This window comes from Myxocyprinus asiaticus, chromosome 1, assembly GCF_019703515.2.
Source record: "Myxocyprinus asiaticus isolate MX2 ecotype Aquarium Trade chromosome 1, UBuf_Myxa_2, whole genome shotgun sequence".
Taxonomy (NCBI): domain Eukaryota; kingdom Metazoa; phylum Chordata; class Actinopteri; order Cypriniformes; family Catostomidae; genus Myxocyprinus; species Myxocyprinus asiaticus.
Window position 1 is genome coordinate 52,898,379 of NC_059344.1, and position 20,029 is coordinate 52,918,407.

Here is a 20,029-nt window from a genome sequence, read left to right on the forward strand (position 1 = left end):
TGTGTCATTCCATCTTTTCTTCTCTTTCTGTCTCTTTGTACCCTTCGAGTGTTTTCTATCCCTTCTCTTCACCTTCTCAACTGATAAAGTGGAGCCCCAATGTGTACTGACAGCCTCATTGTGCTATCGCCTGCGTGGATCACTTACACAACTTGCCATGAATTCCCATGGTGACTGTAGGGGTTCATGGTCTGCTGAGAAGTGCGAAAGAGCAACCAACTGAAAGGTTATATGAGTCACAATCCCACTTTTCCACTTTTATGACCATAAGCAAGGCAATTAACCCTAAGTTACTGGCATAAACTGTCTGTTCATCTGTCCACCCGACCACATGAGTACTTTGTGATACTTTTCAGTGTTTTTTCATCTTTAAAGTGAGTCATTATGAACTGCCATTGTATTGAAAAGACGAACTGGAATATTCATTAAAATTTTTCATTTTGTGTTTCACAATTTTTGGAAGCGCGCAAAGCACAGCATATCGCACAAAGACAGTGTGCTACGTCTTATCAAATTTTAATTCTAAGTGCAATTTTTGTGCCAGCGCAAAGCGCAAGTGGACATGGGTGAGAGTGTTTGCACTATCTGTGGGTGTATTGTATGGTAATGAAGCGGCGCAAAGCGCCTGAAATATAGCGCTAAAACGTTTTAATACCACCTCTGTTTTCAGCGCAAAGTCTACATTCAGTTCCTACATTTGCAGTTTGGACATTCCACCAGCAGGTGGTAATAAAGTTTATGCCCAAACTAAAATATAGTGGAACATCAAATTATGTCCCTCACAATTGCCATTTTATGAAACCAAAATGTATGAAATTTGTGTTAAACTATCTATAGGTCATGGTTTATTTTTTAATTATTATTATGTTTATATTTACAATTGTATTTATGATCTAATTTATATTGGTATTTTTCCACCTGTTATTAAGAGTTATTTTTAAGTCACTGCAAATGAGGCCAGTGGAAGATGTTGGAGAGGATAAAATGTTTGGATTTGGTATGATGTTTTTGAGCACTTCGTTATTTTGTTTATATATTAATTTTGTAATTTGAATTTAGAAATATTTTTAGTTTAGTTTTTTTTGTGTTTCAATAAATTAATGTAATTTTTCAAAATCAAAATTGACCGGTAGAAGTGAAGTACGTGCCGATACGATCACTGTTAATACTAGCCATGATTTGTGTGTCAGTAGATGAAAATTATTTATAATACTTGCACTTATTATCACACTTCTTATGAGTGTGCTTTCTTTGTTTATAGCTGGTGCTTGACAGGGAATGGACAATATAATTGGATGCAGACTCTGCAATAACAGGAGAAGAACCTCTGAATTAAATTGCACTTAACCCAGCCCATAGATCACAGCATCATGTGAGATTTCACCAAACCCACTTACGCCTAGACTTAGCGCATGCTTGCATGAAAATACCAAAACTTCATGGCCTTGCCCATTGACTTTGCGCTTATGATTTATGGCATAGCGCTGCACTTAGCACTCTTAAAATAGGGCCCAAAAAGTTACATGGGTTTTGTTTCATGAGTGTTCAAATGACCACTGCCTTCACCACTCTAATTCCACTTTTGTTTGCATGAACAACAATGTACCGGTATGTGTAACTTATAGCTTGAGTTTCATTAAGGCCTCCCATTGTGGATAGAAAGCCAAACCTGTTTGAATGTAAACCCAAGAAATCCAGAGTGAAACAAAAAATACTACAAATAAATAATCAGTCCTTCAGTCTATGCAAGACATGAGAGATGACATTAGATTGCAACCTTGATGTCTGGGAAAAGAAGATAAGCCCATATATATAAATACTGTATATACCATGTTAACTGTAATTTCCACCAAAATAGCACAGTTACTATAGATATTGTTTCAACAATAAAACTGGTAACTAGTTATTAACCACTCATAAAAAATGTCTTACCGCTAGCTTCCTACACAAACTGAGGAAGATACCATATTGATTTATTAAGAATTTACAGTAGTAGTAATAATAACTGCTCAAACAATGGTATGGTAACCATGGTAATTTGTAATAAAGGCAGTTTAGGTGTAATCTGACAAACACATGGATAACCATTCAACTCATTTTATCATTTCCTGCTCATTAAACACAGTCTTACTAACTAAATATTTATACTTTCATTTATGTATGCAAATCAGAAGGCTCAGCAGTCTAAATGTGTCAGACAGTCTAAATGTGCCCCTCCCACTGCATCGAATCCGGCCCTGTAATCAAACCTTGCCTCTGCTGCTGTCGTCATGGCAGCCAAGCAGTATTACCAGCGATTTGCAAGTGCCTACCTCTCTTCCTACCTCACAGGATTATTAAGCCCATCATTAAAAAGTGCTGTTTATATGAAAACAGAACTTTGAGTTAGTGTGTGTTTGTGTGATGAGTGGAGACTTGGCCTTGTTGATGTGATTAAGATGACTGGAAGGTAATCATGAGTTAGTGAACAGATTACACAGTTGTTCAGTTGGTCAGTTGAGGTTTGAGTAAAAAGAGTGTGAACCTTTGTGGTCTGCATCGACAGAGAGACAGTAATGTGGGGAGGAGAAAGTTTGGTTGTGTTTGTAGGGACATGAAAGACTCAGAAGAGAGGATTCCAAACTGATTACCTTTGTCATGAATAATTAATCAATATAAATCACTATAAATATGGCTTGGAGTTATTTTGCAATCAGTCAAGTCTTTAAATATCATGCTACCGAATAGATCATGGTAAAATGCACTCTTTCCATGATTTCATTCATTCAACTCTTAAGCTTTGTTATTTGGAGAAGGAAAAATGTTTATTTTAAGATACCATAAAATATTTAGTTTAAATGTTAACTGGACATCCATGGAAAACACAGCATAGCATGCAGCTGGCAAAACATGGTGTTAGTAATGCAAAGATCATGCGTTTGATTCCCAGGGAACAAACAAGCTAAAAAAATTATATCCTGAATCCACTTTAAGTTGCTTTGGATGAAAGTGTCTGCCAAATGAATAAATGTAAATGCGAACAGATACTGCCTCTTATCTAACCAAATAAAATTAATAAATGACCTGTCTACTCTAACTCAATAAAAAGTGTATACATGTAGTCTTATTATAACTTCTCATATAAAACATGTGCCGTAATTCTCTCCCTACACAATGAAAGCCTATCATAGCCCCACAATGTCATGTTACAACACTTCCAGGCCTGATCTCCACACTGCTTAAGGGATTGTGTGTGTAACTGGACTGAACAGGGATGCAGCCAAAGGCACTCAAATGCTGCCTCTCTCTCTCTCTCTCTCTCTCTCTCTCTCTCTCTAAAAACACACATGTACACAGACACACTCAATCCAGCATCCATTCCTCTCAGGGACGCCACAGGAAATCGAATCAAATAATGGTGACCAGAGAGAATCGTGATTCGCCACATCATATTTGCTGGTTGAGAGAACACCCCTCTTTCTCCTTTCCTGTTTCTCTCTCTCACCTTCTCTCTCTCTCATAGACACACATCCTTTCTCTGTTTTCCTCTTCTTCTCTGACAACATTTCTTCACTTTCAGATTATTTTTTAAAATACAACCATGATTAATGTGGAGCCAAATATGGTCCAAAACAGATCTTATGCTAATTTCCCATATGAATAATTATAAATAATAAACAATTCATTTATATTAATAATCTTTAACAATTAGTTATAAATAATGGTCTTCTCTTGTTTTCTCTTTATGCATCTGTGTGAGTTCTGAATTGACCAACTGATGACAGGCTAGGACTGATGACAGACTAGGACAAACAATTTGGACAAAAAAAATCTAATTGCGTTGATTAAAAAAATATATATATATATATTGTGATTGCAATATAAACTGTGACATGTGACATTCAAAAAACCGTGACATGTTTTTATTAACATAAAAAACATTTTTTTTTTAAATAATTTAAAAAAAGTGTTCTTTTGACCAAAATTAAGTCATGGGCAAACATGCTCTCCTACCAACAGAAATACTGTTCAAGAAAGTGTGTTCGCACTTGAGTCCTCTTTTAAAGAACCAGAATAAATAAATACAAATATACAGTGAAACACTGAGGCATAAAAATTGATTCACATCATCTACACATTGTACTTGCTCACTGAGTTCCTGTTTTTGGTCAACTTTGTGACAGGGCCTTAGCCCATTTTTATCGTTATATTTTGGAACCCAATAAAAAGTTACTATTAAGTAAAGAAACTATTGACAACAACAACAAAACTACAACAATAACAAAATTATAAATAATAATAATAATAATAATAATAATAATTATTATTATTATTTATTATTATTGTTATTATTATTATAAAACAGTACCAAATTTATGTAATTATTATTTTTTTGCTTGCTTTTTAGGTTAACCCATTAAGCCTTTGTTTTGATGGAACACTGAAGGAAGACGTTTGTTTGTAGTAGAGTTAGCAATGGCCTTTTAAAGCTGAGAAATGCTCTCATCCACACTTCCCTATCTGTCACTCACTCGACGTTGTGTCGATGTAATGACACTAGGGGTCACACTTGGGAGCCCTAAACACCTCTGCTTTTTGAAAAAAGGCCAATGGGAACTGCCGAGTGGAATATGCATGCCACTCCCTTGGATATAGGGGTATAAAAGGAGCTGGTATGCCACCACTCATTCAGATTTTTTAAAGATGCTTCTCCGTTTGTGTGTATTTCCTGGTTGCGGTCATTACCTCTCCGCTTCCGATGGCCACGATCGCGGTCTTACGTGCTTGGGTGCTGCCCACGCGGAGACAGCATTCGTGGACGGGTCATGTTCTCACTGCAAGAGCGTGACCATGGCAATGTTGCGGTCATGGTTTTTCCTTCGTTAGAGGGAAAGACCTCCCCAGCGGCTCCCCGCCTCGGTCCTTCTACCTACGGGTTTGAGGCCACGTCGGTTAGCACTGAGGGCTATTTGGGGAACCCAATGGCAGCCACTCTGTCGGGTAACTCCCCACGGACCTCCCATTCCCCAGTACGCTCGTTTGCCCCGCTGGGATGAAACTGCCGGCTCGTCTCAGGGTGAGTTCGCGATCTCGTTTCAGCGCTCGCGAAGTGGATGAGCTCTCAATTGCAGCATCGGAGAGCGGGCTGTCCAGTCTGATGCTGAGGACTCGACTGGGCTCCCACCTTCGGGTGTGGTCGCCCAGTTGCAGCCTGATGTGCAGCTGGCAGCCATGCTTGCCTGGGCGGCTGTGTGTGTCGGGCTGGAGTGGAACCCTCCACCCCCCCGAACCCTTGCAGCCTGACAATTGGTTCCAGGGCCTGGAGCGCCGCTCACGGCCCCGCCCTGGTCCCTTTCTTTCCGGAGGTGCATGAGGAGCTCACAAGGTCATGGCGGGCACCTTTCACTGCCTGGACCCAGTCTCTGAGTTCCTCCACTCTCACCACTCTCGATGGAGGGGCTGCCAGGGGGTACTCTGCGATTCCCCAGGTGGATAAGGCGGTTGCTGTGCAACTGTGCCCACAAAATGCCGCCACCTGGCGGGGCCGCCTGAGACCCCCATACAGCACTTGAAGGGTTATGTTGTCTCTGGTGACTGAGGCCTGTGGTGCCGCTGGACAGGCTGCCTCTGCCCTGCACGCCATGGCTCTCCTGAAAGTGCACCAAGCCAAGGCACTAAGAGCTAAATCGTTTCCCTGTCGGTAAACGGCATCTTCCTTGGGCAGAGGCCCTTCTGCCCCCGGTCACCATGTTTGTAGAAACTCCTCCCCCCTTGAGTTGGACCTACCATGTGACTCCTCCATATGACATACTTCCGACAAGTCTCGGTAAGACCATGTGACGTATTTCCACTCAAAATCCCCCCACCCCCTTCTCTGGGCAGGGTGTGGTCTCTGCGGTGTCTTCCCCTTGGGAGTGACACCCCCCCGACATTTATGGCCCCCAGTCGGTTAACAAATTCCACTCTTTTTGGGGAGAAAAAAGAGGAAAAGAGGCCACGGCTGGGCTAGCCTGTCCCTATTTGTTGGGCAGTCAACTTGTTCCCGAAGGACCATTCGACGCTCATAAGAGCGTTGGGGGAGGTTACGTGACGGCCTGGTGCACTGGCTATGAGGCACATAGTGGTCTGCCCATCTCGCACCGCCAGTCCACGTAACACAGTTCAGCTAGTTGTGGCATTTTGTATAGGGACCCCTAGTGTCACTACATCGACACAACGTTGAGTGAGTGACAGATAGGGAACTTCCTGGTTACTTTCGTAACCTCCGTTCCCTGATGGAGGGAATGAGACGTTGTGTCCCTCTTACCTCAACACTGAACTACCCGCTGAAATGGCCGGGACCTTGTCTCGGCTCCTCAGCACAAAACCTGAATGAGTGGTTGCATACCAGCTCCTGTATGTCCGGGGGAGTGGCATGCAAATTCCACTCGCCAATTCCCATTGGCCTTTTTTCAAAAAGCAGATGTGTTTGGGGCTCCCAAGAGTGACCCCTAGTGTCACTACATCGACACAACGTCTCGTTCCCTCCATCAGGGAATGGAGGTTACGAAAGTAACAAGGACGTTCTGTCTACAAAAACCCGGAGTTGTGAGGTTACTTTAGATTTGGATAGTAACTTTTAGCATCCAAGCATATTTGGAATTACACAAATTAGTGAATCTAGAGTGCAGTAAATATAACACGCTCAGCTCATTATCCTTATGTGTACAGAGAACTGCGCTGTGCACATACAGTAAGTGCAGCGAGCAGCACTTGCAGACTATATACTTATTTAATTAAATCACAGCCCTTGCGGTTTAATAATCACAATACGTCATATCACAATTTTGATAATATTTTGATTCGGTTCAGCCCTATAAGAAAAATAAACATCTGATTGACTGCACAACGATCTGTACTCTCTGTCCAATGATTATGGGCGATTACTGTGCAGTTTTGTGATTCAAAAGATCTTCTCTAAAGGAATCATTCATGTCAGGCAGCAAATGTGTTGTTATACAACCAATTGTTACAATCATTTTATTGGAACCAAAGATTTTGAGATCTGAGTCTCAGTAATAGCACATGGATAGTTTTCAAGAAATGTTCATTTGGACAGTTATCTCACATAGTACTGGATGCCAAAAGGTGCCTGATTCATAAAACCCCAAACATGTTCTAGACTGTCTCATCAGCTGACATATTCATGAAAGGGTAAGCAGTGATAGAACGGCTATTATATGATGAAAGATAAGGAAATGATTAGGACTCGAGGACATTGCATATTTGTGAAGTGTGTCATTTCTGTGCACTAGTGGTTCTAAAAGGAATTGCAAAAATAAAGATTGTTTCTAAACCTGTTTCCCAAAAACTCTCCCTGTCTTCTATTAGTCAAAAATAAGTAGTCCTGACTCAAACGCACGCCATTGGTTGGATCAATGGTGCTGTGTCAGACAAACAGCCACAGAGTGTTTACACCTTTTAGGGAAATCAACCTATGATTGGCTTACTGACAGTCTCTGCACATTAAGCTAAAATAGAGAAGAAAGTATTTTAACATCCAAAAAATTACACTCTTCAGACTTTAAATCTCAGGTAATCCAGAAAAAAAGGATTAAAGAAAAAAATCAAATTCATTGTCTTTTGCATTAGACTTCAAAAGTCTTTTTTATGAGAATTGTATAAGGCTTCATTAATAATCATAGAAAAATCAGAGATTATCATTGTTCTCAAAGTCACTTTTCTGATTTCAGCAGCACCAAAAACAGGCTAAATATCACTGACTAGGTTCCAGTTTCATGAGCTAAAGCGTCTTACATAAAGATCTGTTTCTTGAGGGGAAGCTCTCGAAATCAGGTCAAGCCCCACACCCATGTAGCCTCAGTCCAATCTAAGCATGCTGTCTGAGCCAATGGCCTATTCCAGACAAAGCATTTGTTTATCAAATTGTTCCTTGGGGGGAATAAAAGAGAGACATGTTTTTCGCCTTGCATGGGCATATCAGTGCTGAGATCACACAGCAGTCCCATAGCAACTTCATCTTTCCAACCCAAAGAGCAAGAAAGGGAAATACAGAAAGTTAGGGAGAAGAAAAAGAGAGGCATATAGAGAAAGAAATCTGCTTGGTTTGTTGTGAATTTAAATGGCTGTTTGAGAGTAACACATGTACGCACAAAAGTCTGTTACCTGGAACTCAATGCCATAGTTCTCCCTGCAGAAGTCTCGTAGTTTGGGATAGACATGTTCTTTCAGAGCATTTCTCTCCGCTTCTGTGTCTGCCACAGAAAACACAAACAAACATGAATATTCAGAGAGGATAATCAATAATCAGAAGACAGTATATTAGAAATGTATCTCTAAATTTTGTAGTTCACACATAGTATGTCCATTATCTTTTAAATGATTTTCAAGATTTTAGATTAACTTACAATTAGAGGGACAGTTCACCCAAAAATGAAAAATCTCTCATCATTTACTCACTCTCATGATATCCCAGATGTGTATGACTTTCTTTATTCTGCAGAACACAAAGAACGATTTTTAGAAGAAAATCTCAGCTATGCAGGTCCACACAACACAAGTGAGGTGTTGGCAAGAAACAGATCAATATTTAAGCCCTTTTTTTTACTTTAAATATTCACTTTCACTCCACATTCTTCTTCTTAATTTTTTGGCGATTTTAATTCTTCATGCACATCACCACCTACTGGTCGGCCCTGCTTGCCATGTATGGATTGACAAAGATGAGATATTATTTAAAAGATATTTGTTTGTGTTCTGCAGAAGAAAGAAAGTCATACATGGGATGGCCTGAGGGTGAGTAAATGATGAGATAATTTTTATTTTTGGGTGAACCATTCCTTTAAGAGCAAATCACATACAAACAATCACAACACCACTCTTTCAATCTCTCTCTTTTTTATTCTCTCTTCAACATATCTCTGGGGATAGACTGCAGCATGGCAAAGCTGATCTTGTCTGTGTGAGTGTGGACATGTATGTGTATTGTACACAAAAGCAGTGCATGTCACTGAATATGACATAACACCCTTTGTCACAGAGAGTCAGAGTGAAATGAGACATGAGAGTTGGCACACTGCAGATACCCAGGCTTACACTGTATTCACTTAAGTCTGTTCACAGTTGTTACTGCCAGGTTGCTAGTAGCAGAGCAAAAAAAACAAAAACAAAAAAACAACAACAAAAAAAAAAAAAAACACCCTAAGACACCACATATCAGAGCCTCATACACTTGATGTTGTTTTCACCCATGTTTTCAGACACCACATTTTGATTTAAACCCCTGAACAATTAAAGCAGCAATAACAAACCTTTACTAATCTCTAAGGGGCATAAAAACATTAGCTTTTGAGGATACTGTACATGATGACAGTCTGCTGTTTCAAGGTCACACAATGGGTGAGGCTTAGTCAAATATCTTCCTTTGCATATATCTATTACCTTTCCACACCCTCTGGCTCTCCCTCTATGCCTTTCTTGGCATGTCCCACTTTGATTTACCTCAAACTGACAGCAAAAGGTAACAGAACTTTTTTGCTGCTTTATATGCACATTTCAACCCCTTTGAAACATCTTTTGCTCCTTTGCTTGTCCATTTCAGTTTGTGCTATTGTGCAGCCTTTTATTGCTGATATTGCGACAGCAAACAGGAGAGTGTTACTTGAGAGCTTGCTGTTGAAGATGGCCAATCATGCACTCGGAAGCCTCAAGATACAGGCAGCCAACACAGCATGTGCTACTTCTTGCTACAGCATCTCTATCTGTGTCAACCTATTCGAGATTTTGGGCGAATTGAAAAGCTTGTGCGCCTCTCATTTTTTAAATATTTAATATCTGCCCATTCTGTTCCTTTTTTTAGGGGCTCTTTTGAGCTGTCCTACAAAGGATCTAGTCTCAGCCTATTTTATCTCTCACACTCATCTTCCCCTGCCCCTTTTCTTGTTCTTTTCCTGTCTTTCTCAGTTAAATAAATGCTGTGGTGAAACCAGCTCGAGTTTTCCTTCCACCCATTCTTCTTTGATCTTGCTGCTGTGATTTTTTTCCATTCTCTATTCATCTCTCACTCTACTCCTTCTTCCTTGACTATCCAGACAAGCAAAGCACTTAAAAATGTCTCTCAGACCTTAATAATGACTTTCTCATTATACAGACACATTATACTACAGTTAGTTCCAGTAATAAACTGGTTAAAAAGTTATATGGAACATTAAAGCTCTCATCAGACCTGGAACTACTTCATAGTTGTGCAGTTATTGAAAATTAATCAACACTTTAGGACATCTGACAACCAATCAGAATCAAGCATTCCACACTATTGTGGTATAAAAACAAGAGAGCAAAACAGTGCCCATCCAGTTCTTCATCAGTCTTGGTTCCGGAAGTATTTTTCCTATGTATTATTCACAGGGATTTCATACAATCGTTCATAAAAGCCATGAACCAAACCAACCAGCTTTGAGGTGAATCACAACATTACAAACTTTGATTTGAAGCAAAAAAAAGTATTTGAAAATCTAACAGAATGTGAAAGGTACAAGACTGTATACTTAATGTCTTTAATGAGGGAATGAACTACAATCCCATGAAGCACTGCGAATGACATCATCAAATTAAAAACAATGGAATAAGAAACTATTGATTTAAGGCCCTATTTTAAGAGTGCTACGTCTTAAGCACAGTGCGATACGATACGTCATTTGTGCAAAGTCAGTGGGCAAGGCAATTTTGTTTTGATATTTTCGTGCAAGCATGCACTAAAGTCTAGGCGCAAGTGGGTTGGTGAAATTGAACGCATAGCACTAATGGGCTGAGTCAAGTGCAATTTAATTCTAAGGTTCTTCTCCAGTTATTGCACTGTCTAGATTCTATTATATATTCCATTCCCTGTCAAGAAAAGTCAATCTAAATTAAGACCATTCATAAGAATTTGATGGTGAAAATGGGCTGTATGCAGTGCATTCAAAGAATAGAAATATGGACCTTATATTCTTTTGTGCAGTAATTACGTCCTTGCTGTGAACTTCCATGGTTCCAGTACCTACCTCGAGGAATCCCCTGCTCTGTGACTGTAGCATCAGCTGTGCTGCTCCAGACCGCAATGTAGACTATGTGTTATACGTGTTCTCTATCGGCCTATCTCACATGCTGTTTTGACGGTGTAATGGGCCACTTGAAACTGCTCTCCCGTTGTTCATTGTTTTTTCTTTATTTTATGTTTAATTTCTGCACAGTGTCCTTGAGCTTTGGAAAGGTGCTACACAAAAGAAATGTTTTATTATTATTATTATTATTAGTAGTAGTAATAGTAGTAGTAGTAGTAGTAGTAGTATCAATATTATTAATCATATCGATCTACTGACACACAAGTTATGGCTAGTTTTAAAAGCGATCGATAGCTCTTAGATATCATCTGCTGGTGGAATCTCCATACTGCAAATGCTGGAACTGAGTTTAGACTTTGTGTCAAGATTAGTTGTGGTTCTCAAATGTCTTAGCACAATGAATTATTTCTCAGGAAAATAGCAAATTGCCTCTTTTACATACAATCAGGGCCGTCCTTAGGACAGTGCAACCAGTGTGGGAGGGGGACTCCCAAGGAAGGCGATCGCTATTGCTGTTGTACTGAATATCAGCACGACTACTACACTACCTGTGGCCAGATTACAGCTGCACTGATAATCAGAAAAAAAGCAACTTTTGCTTTTGTGATATTGCATTAATAAAACACAGCTTAGGCAACTGTAGTCTGATAGTAAAACTTAAAATAATCTCTCCACATGCAACAAACAATCTTAAAAGCAAAAAACAAACTCTAGACCACAAAAGTATTACTGTATACCATTAGACAAGATGCACATAAACTGGCAGAACACTAGGGAAAAGCACCTCATAAGTAGATACCTTTATATCAGTCATAAATGAATAAATGTGCTGCACACTCGGGAGTGCTTTAGACTGCACATTTACATAGCAGATTGTAGCTTTCTAAATGCATGCATCAAGAATTGTATCAAATAAAAAAGGTTTGAAATATCTAGAGAGAAAGGACAAACAAGGAAAGAATAATATATAAGAATAACATTCTCTCTTTCTCTCTCTCTCTCTCTCTAGAGAGAGAGAGAGAGAGAGAGAGAGAGAGAGAGAGACTATTACAAAAGCTGCTGTACTGTCTGGCCTCCACATTTAAATGTGGCATGTTTGACATGATTGACATGATAACAAAACTGGACAAAAAGAGGAGTGAAAACTAGTGAGCTCATTCCTGGGGAGGGGGGCATGCCAATAAAGCATTATTGAACGAGATTGGATTGAATGGAGGAAGGGGAGTGGGGAAAGAATAATGAGGGAGGCAATGGTGCAAGAACATCAAAGACTTAAAAGAAACTTTTAATTTCAATAGTAAAGCCTTGTAGCCCCAATCAAAGGCTTAAATGGCTGCCATTAAACATTTCCCAAGATGCAGGGAATAAGATAGATGGAACACAAGGAAATACAATTCTCCTTTATTTTCCACATTAAAGGACTCATGCATGAGTTTTCCAGCCTCCATGCATTTAAATTCAACATTAAATCAAAACTGACCATATTTACTGACTGTATTTGCACATTCAAATTATTGTGCAGGATTCATCAGTGCATGCAATAATAAATAAATAAATAAATAAATAAGTATTCATAATTTTTTATCAAAATGTCCTAACCTGATTTGCCTCTCAAATGACTTTCCCTTTTGGCTAACATCACAAATCCCTCTTATTTTTTTTCAACCCGTCCCCCTCCCCCAACCCGATGGATAAAATTAAGTCCTGCTCTACATTTTTATTTATTTTTTTCTCTTTGATTATCCTTTTACATTCAGAAATACTTCAGATTACATAAGTAAAATGGGCTGCAAATTTGACCTAAAGGCTAACAATTCATTAACAGTTTAAAAAGTGATTCTCTCTCACATGTCATCTCATTTATCTTTCTGCTTTACATCCAAGATCTTCAAAAAACACAGTCAAAAGTACATCCAACCAGCAACAGCACTGTTACAATATCAAACTGGTTAAAAGAATGTTATCACATGGCTGGTAGAATTAGATGTCACACAACATTACTGTCAATGACATCTTAAGATTCAAAGACTTTCCACAGTCACTTAATATGTTCTAAACATACTAAATAGTTTATGAGTATTTGCATCATTTCGAATCCTAAATTAAGGCTGTTCTTGCTCCCAATCCTCTGTCCAATTATGTCTGTAATCTTGGGTAAAGGCTTTGTGTAGTCATTTCCATGTGGCTCTCACATGTGTCTCCAGCAGCACAGGCTCTGAACTGATGATGGACGCATAGAGATGAGCTCAGTATTGATACAGCTGTCTAATGGCAAAGCAGAAAACTCAGAGGGATTAGGTGAGGTCTCTACTTCTCGCAAAATGGAGGACTATGGAAGTGCCTCCCACCAAAGGCGTCTGGTCGTGTGCTTAATGATTGAGTGAAATTCCATCTGTGATGCAATCCATTAGCCACATGGCATTAGTAAACTAATCACATAATGCTCAAAGGCATAAATATTATCTAGAAATTCAAAGCATATAATTATCCAGCAATATTGTAAGCTATTTGAGTGTTTTTCAAAGTAAATGCATTAAGGAACATTAATTGAACCTGGATTGAAGTGGCTACCATAAAATAATAATTTACTTTTACTGTAACAAAATGATATTGCTCTCTTAGGCTGTTTTCACACTTGGTTTGATTGCTTGGTCTGAACCCCCTGCCTCCACAAGCTTCTTTTAACACTATATCTGAAAGTGAATGACATTGTTTGTGTCACCAATGCAAGAACCATGGTGAGTAGTATTAGCTCCAACTGTTTACCACTGTAGCTAGGTAAAAACTAGAGAAGAAAACATGCCAGCTTCACTGTTTTATTCATGTTGTTTGGATTTACCACCAAGAATGTCATTTGCAATTGTCTGTGTGGATGCATTGCAAGAGATGCGAAGAACGTGACCTGAGGGCGCCAAAGTTGACATTGCTTCCAACCCAGTAAATGTGTAGCTGCGCCCCTGCCCATCATAAGAAGTTCACTTCCACGGATTGTTTTTATACCAACAACCTATACCAGAGTTCACATTCATGTGTTCACTCACTGGTGTGTACATGACTGTGGTAAACTACATTCAAACCAACAAAACGGAACGTACTCTGACATCAAACAGACTCGGGTCTGCACCATAGTGTAAAGGCACCCTTATAGTAAAAAAGGAGTTCCGAGGCTTGATTTAACTCGGCATGTAAACCATCCAGGTCAAAACACTGGGAATGCACCATTATAGATAAAGTTTGCTAACACCACACAGGCCAAGTTAGAATGTAGTGTCATTAAATTATAGGACCATAAAGCAGTATTAAACTCTAGCACATAAAACTCTAGTCATCCTTGGTTGTCATACAGAGGGAGAAATGAACCAAACGAGCATATCATTGTTATCACACACATTTCCTCAAAGCCTCAATTTCAACCTCTGCAAGAGTCCTGCAGCTGAGGTCCTTACTGCCCATTGTAGATATACTAAATCACAGAGCTGAGTTCTGCTATAGCTCTAACATGGATTGAGATCATTCCTCTCAAGTCAAGGAATGTATAATTGTGAGACTTGTGAGACTATTTGATAAGAAGAATCATTTTGAGTGTAAGTCTCCTAGGCTATAATTTCCCAAAACCTTCATTTGAGGACATCTGGGGACATCCTCAATTGGGCAAATAATTAATAAATAAAGTAAATAATGCTTCTTTTAATTCTAAACATGCAAAATATTATGAGAGGGGTTTAGGTTTTGTGTTTGGCATCATATAAAAACAATAGTATTAAGTCCTCATTTAGATAGCTAGAGTAGATAAACATAATTGTGTGGGGTCAGGTTTTACCATCATACCATCATTTACCATATAAAATAATCCGAAACGTTTTAGAATTATGGAATATAAAATATCACTAGCTCAGTATAAAAACAACAAAAATCAATGGAAAGTCCTGTGTGTGTATGTGTGTGTGCCTATAAAAAGGTCGGAAAGGGCCACCTCCCTTTCTGTACTTCTGTGGTGCATAAATTGCACCCTCTAGTGCCTAGGGAGACAGAGCATTGCACTACAGTCCAGCAGGCTATTTCTGCCACAAAAAGACAAGAAGTTTAGTTCAATATCATTAATAATCCACCCTGACGAATAAGTGAATCACCTCTGATTTGTGTCTACAGGTCCCACACATGTGATTCCATATTTCACCTCACAATTTCTCTGTGAACACAGTCATCTCTGCTTCTCACTAAACTATCTTCTACCAGCAGTTTCCAGGGCTATCTGCTGTTGACCAATAAAAAAATCTCTTTAGTTTACCTTAACTAATTTATTGCCATAGAGAAGTAGCTTTGGGCTCACTTTCTTTACAGTATTCTAGTATAATGTGAGGCTACACAACATAAATTCAACAAAGGTGTAGAGTGACAATGCCTGGATTTTGTGGGGAATTTTAGTGAATAATGCCTCAATTTTAGTCTGTTCTTCACACAAAGATATTGTATGGCTTCAGAAAACTTTCTTGGTGTTTTTAAGGATTGTATGGTGTTTTGTTTGTACTTTTTGGAGCTTGACAGATGTGGTCACTAAGAACTGTCATTGTATGAAAAAAGATGTGTAAATATTCTTCAAAACCCTTGTGTTTCACAGAAAAATCAGAGAGCATATGGATTAGGAAAGCTATGATGGTGAGTAAATAATGGCAGAATTTAATTTTTTTCAGTGAACAATTCCTTTAAGATTGCCTGTATAAATGTGATTGCAAATAGCGTATGTAAGCATCAGGAAATTGCAAGCGCGTTACAGCCACAGGTGGCATATCATGTAGGAAAGATGCTCAGCTGCAGTTTAGAGCAGTCATTATCTTGAATCCATCAGACTAAATTATTTCAGAGTGTAAAAGTCCTTACAGTGATCTAATTTATTCACTGGTCTCTTCCCTACTTTCACTTCACCCTCACTTCTCCACACTTATTTATCTCTTTGTCTCTCTCCTTCCTAACCCATTTCTACTTTCCATGGGCTTGTTTACTCCTAGATTAGAAGTACTATTTTAAGGTTTCCCTGCAGCCCATATTTAAATCTATGACTGCATATGTGCTGCCTAGTTCCCATGGCACTCATTCATTTTGAGGTCACTTCCAAGCAGCATTTGGTTTAAGACTTTAAATGTAAAAATGAACAATCGATTGAGGCAGCGATGATCAAGGTCTTCATTAAACCTATCAAAGATTTCTTGAGATACAAACAAGAAATTCCCACTCCCTTATCCATATTCCCAAACTCATATTAGAATTTACTATTGCAAGCTCCCGTTAAAACGTCAGATAGATAAACTGAAGTTTGAATCCTCCTTTTTCCTAAACGGGAAGTGTTCCACAATTCATAACAGAAGACTGCTTTACTTTTTGTTTTCACTTTCATCGGCATGTGTTTTTAGCAGATCATTTTATGTTTAGCGTATTAAATTTGTAAAAACTGCCAATTAAAATAAACATGTTGCTCCATAGTGTCGATCATGGGCGGCACTAGGGCTGGGTTACCGGGGCTTAAGTCTTGAATGTTTTCTGTAAAGCCCTGAATGTTTTTACAGTAGCTTTTAACAATATATTTTAATATTAAGTAATATGTATAAATTAATGATACCTGTCATACTAAATACAGACTCAATTCAATCCACATGCACTTGTTGGCAGCTGCTTTACAGCTCTCATATATGTGCACGCATAAAGAAGAGCGCTCACGACACACTGTTGCGGTGGTGTGTCTGGTCAACATTCCTGTCTTGGTGAGATATTGGAAAATGTGTTGTGTTAGACCATCCAGATGCACTAAGTACCAAATATTTTGATATAACCCTGAAAACAAAGAGTACTGTATACAGATGTGCTCGAGGAACTTGCAAACTGTAAGTCATGTGCCAGGACATTTGCATTTTTTGCAAAACTCTTTTATGAAGACACAATACAAAAAACAAACAAACAAACAAACAAACAAACAAACAAACAAACAAAAAAAACCCTCACATTTATTTGTATAGCGCTTTTCACATCAAGCGTTGTTTCAAAGCAGCTGTACATGAAATTATGCTATAACATAAAATGAATTAATATAATGCCAATATTAGTTATTTATGTTTGGAACTATTAGTGGTTAAAATTTTTAAACTAAGTAACTATAAGTGTTAGTGTTAAAATCCTTGAAGTCATCCCAAATTAACTGAGGAAATACACAAGAAGCATTGTCCTTTGATTTTGGCCGATTAAGGCTTTTCTTAGTGGTTAATTCATTTTCTATGTATTTTTTTATTTATATTTTTTATTTTATTTTTTTTATTTTTTTTGACCAAGTTGATATACAGTACGTAGGAGCATCGTAGTCCGGCTGGAAACTTATGGCAGGTAATTTTGGTGAACTCCATCCTGAGCCCATGCTTCGGACAATGGCTCAGGAAGAATCCTATGTCTTTGAGTATGCATCAGTTCATCCTCTGTCATCCTCTGCAAACCTCACAAACATTGGCAAATCTAGCAACACATTTTATTCGCATACAGTAATTACCTATTTTGCCTATTTACAGCCTGCCTTCTTTTAAACTAACTTAAAGTACCTGACTAATAAATTATATAAAACCGTCAAAGCAGAAAGGGACAATATAGTGTTTTTTTTTTATCATTATGTATTAAAGTAGCCTACATGTTGTTAAATGCACACAGTTTCTGATCTTCAAGCATGTCTGAGGCTGAGACAAATGTTTGAGGAAACTTTTAGTTTTAGATTCAGTAATATTTAAAGATTGACATTGCACAGATGAAACATTTAAACTTTTATTATAAAGTGTATTGTATTATGATATTTCATTAAACGATGGCCCCATATGTCTCAACAGAGGTCTGGGCTAAGCCCTGAATATCCACTGGCCCTAGAACCGCCCCTGGTGCTGATACTTTACAGGATCACTGGAACCCTCTTTTGACAGTGCCTCACCCATCAAAGTTTAAGGAGTTTGTTTGTTTTACCTTTATTTAGCCAGGCAAGTCACTTAAGAACAAAATTATTATTTACAATAACAGCCTGGCAGAGTTAGTAGCCGACATGAAGCAATGGCACAAAGTTGTTACACTGATATCATCAATTACTTCAAGTTGTAATGACAGCCTACAACTGCACAAGTGGAGACTGGACTCAAACCCGTGTTCAGCGCTGAGACAGATGGCTCCACTAACTGCTGTCACTGCCGCTCTAGTCAAATCACACGGGACAGCGGTCCTGCAAACCACGGCCTCATCTCTGAGGATGGCAGCGTGTGTTATGAAACGGGGTGATGTGTAACTGTCATTGCCATCTGAATCCATTACCGTAAAATCTGGTTCATTGACACATAGGATGATGAAACGCATCTTGCACATCGTTCGCGCTATAACAGGTGTCATTCTGCACGACAGAAAAGAGTGTTGGAGCCCTAGCTGCGATTAACATGGTCATTTGGTCCCGGTGATTCTACAGTTTACACACACCACGCACACATACCGTACACACAAGCAGCGCACCATTCGTGAGTCATCTAGGAAAGCTACGCTGATAAGATCTATGGCGCGCTCTTACCGTCGGGGTTTGAGCAGATGAAGACCCGGACGCTCCTGCCCGTGGGGACGTGGAACGGTGGGAGCGCGAGGACGTTGCCACTGATGGCTGCTCTGCGCAGAGCCGATTCACGGGGACAAGGCTGCCTGCTGCCCACTCCAGACGGCCACATGGGTGGCGACTTCCAGCGCGACTGAAAGCAGAGAAAACAATTCAACGTGTTTAGGAATTTTGCATACTTGATCGAGTGAGTGAATGAATGGATCCTCGCGGTTATACACGCTCGCGCGCCAACTCTGCATGTCAGAGATCTTGGAATTGACCTATTACCATTGCCTAAGCAATTACCATAACGGAAAATACGCGCGCAATGAGGAATTATTTTAGGAAAAAAATAAAAATAAATAACAATAATAATAATAATAATAATAATAATAAAAATAATAAAAATAATAATAGTCTATTTTGTCAATTTACACCAATTTTCAGTGTCAATGATGTAACCAGAAAAAGAAAAAAAAACGCAAAAATGAAACCGGACACGAACTGCAGACTTTTACTATCATCCCTGCACAAAGGGACGAACAATCAATAATTTTCCATATCTCGCCAAACAACGGATCTTAATCGTTGTTTCTAAGAGTTTAAAATCGCTTTGTATTGGTCGCATTTCATGCTTTAATATCAGACTACGCGTACTGAAATGCTGAGAACATCTGAAGAAGATAAAGTTGCGCGTCGATCATACAGTAAACCTAATTCCGCCGAAACGCGCAGCTTCATTTCACAAATAAACTCAACGCGCAGAATGCGGGCAGTATGCTTGCACACTAACACACAAAGTGCTTACGTTCATCCTCTTCATCCTGGCGCCTTACACAATATCCGAGCAGGTATCCACGGAAATCACTGGAGACGGCGATACAAACGCCCATTAAATGTCTTTGACCGAAATTCAGTCCCGAGGGACCGGGAGAGTGGCGGTCGTTTCCCGAACCTTGGCGGTCAGCATCCTCCTTGTGCCGTGTCTTATAAAGCTCCGCGCACAGCGTTTTCTGTCCGTAGTGCTTGAGAAAAAACACAAGTGAGATGACAGATATGAGAGTGGAGGGATAGTCCTCTCATCGCCAGCTGTCTTTTAATGCGCAGCGGCGAGCAGGAGTACGAGAGGAGGAGGAAGAGGAGGAGGTGGGCTCTGAATTCATTATCAATAAATGCTCCTCTTTCGCAGCGCGCTGGAAGTTTAAGTGAATTGAATTAAATATAATTGATTGGGCTGCATTGCTCCACGCGCTCCGGGAAACGCTGAAACCTCGCCTATTTTCTTGGCAAAAATTCACGAAAAAGAATGCTACCGTTATTGTGCAAATACAAAGTGCACAGAAATACCAGATAT

General features: G+C 39.3%; 1 protein-coding gene across 2 annotated transcripts in view; it reads right to left on the reverse strand.

The window, feature by feature from the left end:
• LOC127441028 (NACHT and WD repeat domain-containing protein 2-like) overlaps positions 1–19,750 on the reverse strand; it is an 87,516-nt gene extending 67,766 nt beyond the window's left edge. For both annotated transcript variants that reach the window (XM_051698161.1, XM_051698150.1), the window contains exons 1-3: positions 19,484–19,750; positions 18,655–18,826; positions 8,146–8,234 (exon numbers count right to left, since the gene is read on the reverse strand). In XM_051698161.1, coding sequence (XP_051554121.1) covers positions 8,146–8,234; positions 18,655–18,826; positions 19,484–19,498 — 276 coding nt within the window. In that variant the 5' untranslated portion in view covers positions 19,499–19,750. The remainder of the gene's footprint in view (positions 1–8,145; positions 8,235–18,654; positions 18,827–19,483) is intronic.
• Positions 19,751–20,029: the final 279 nt, after the last annotated feature.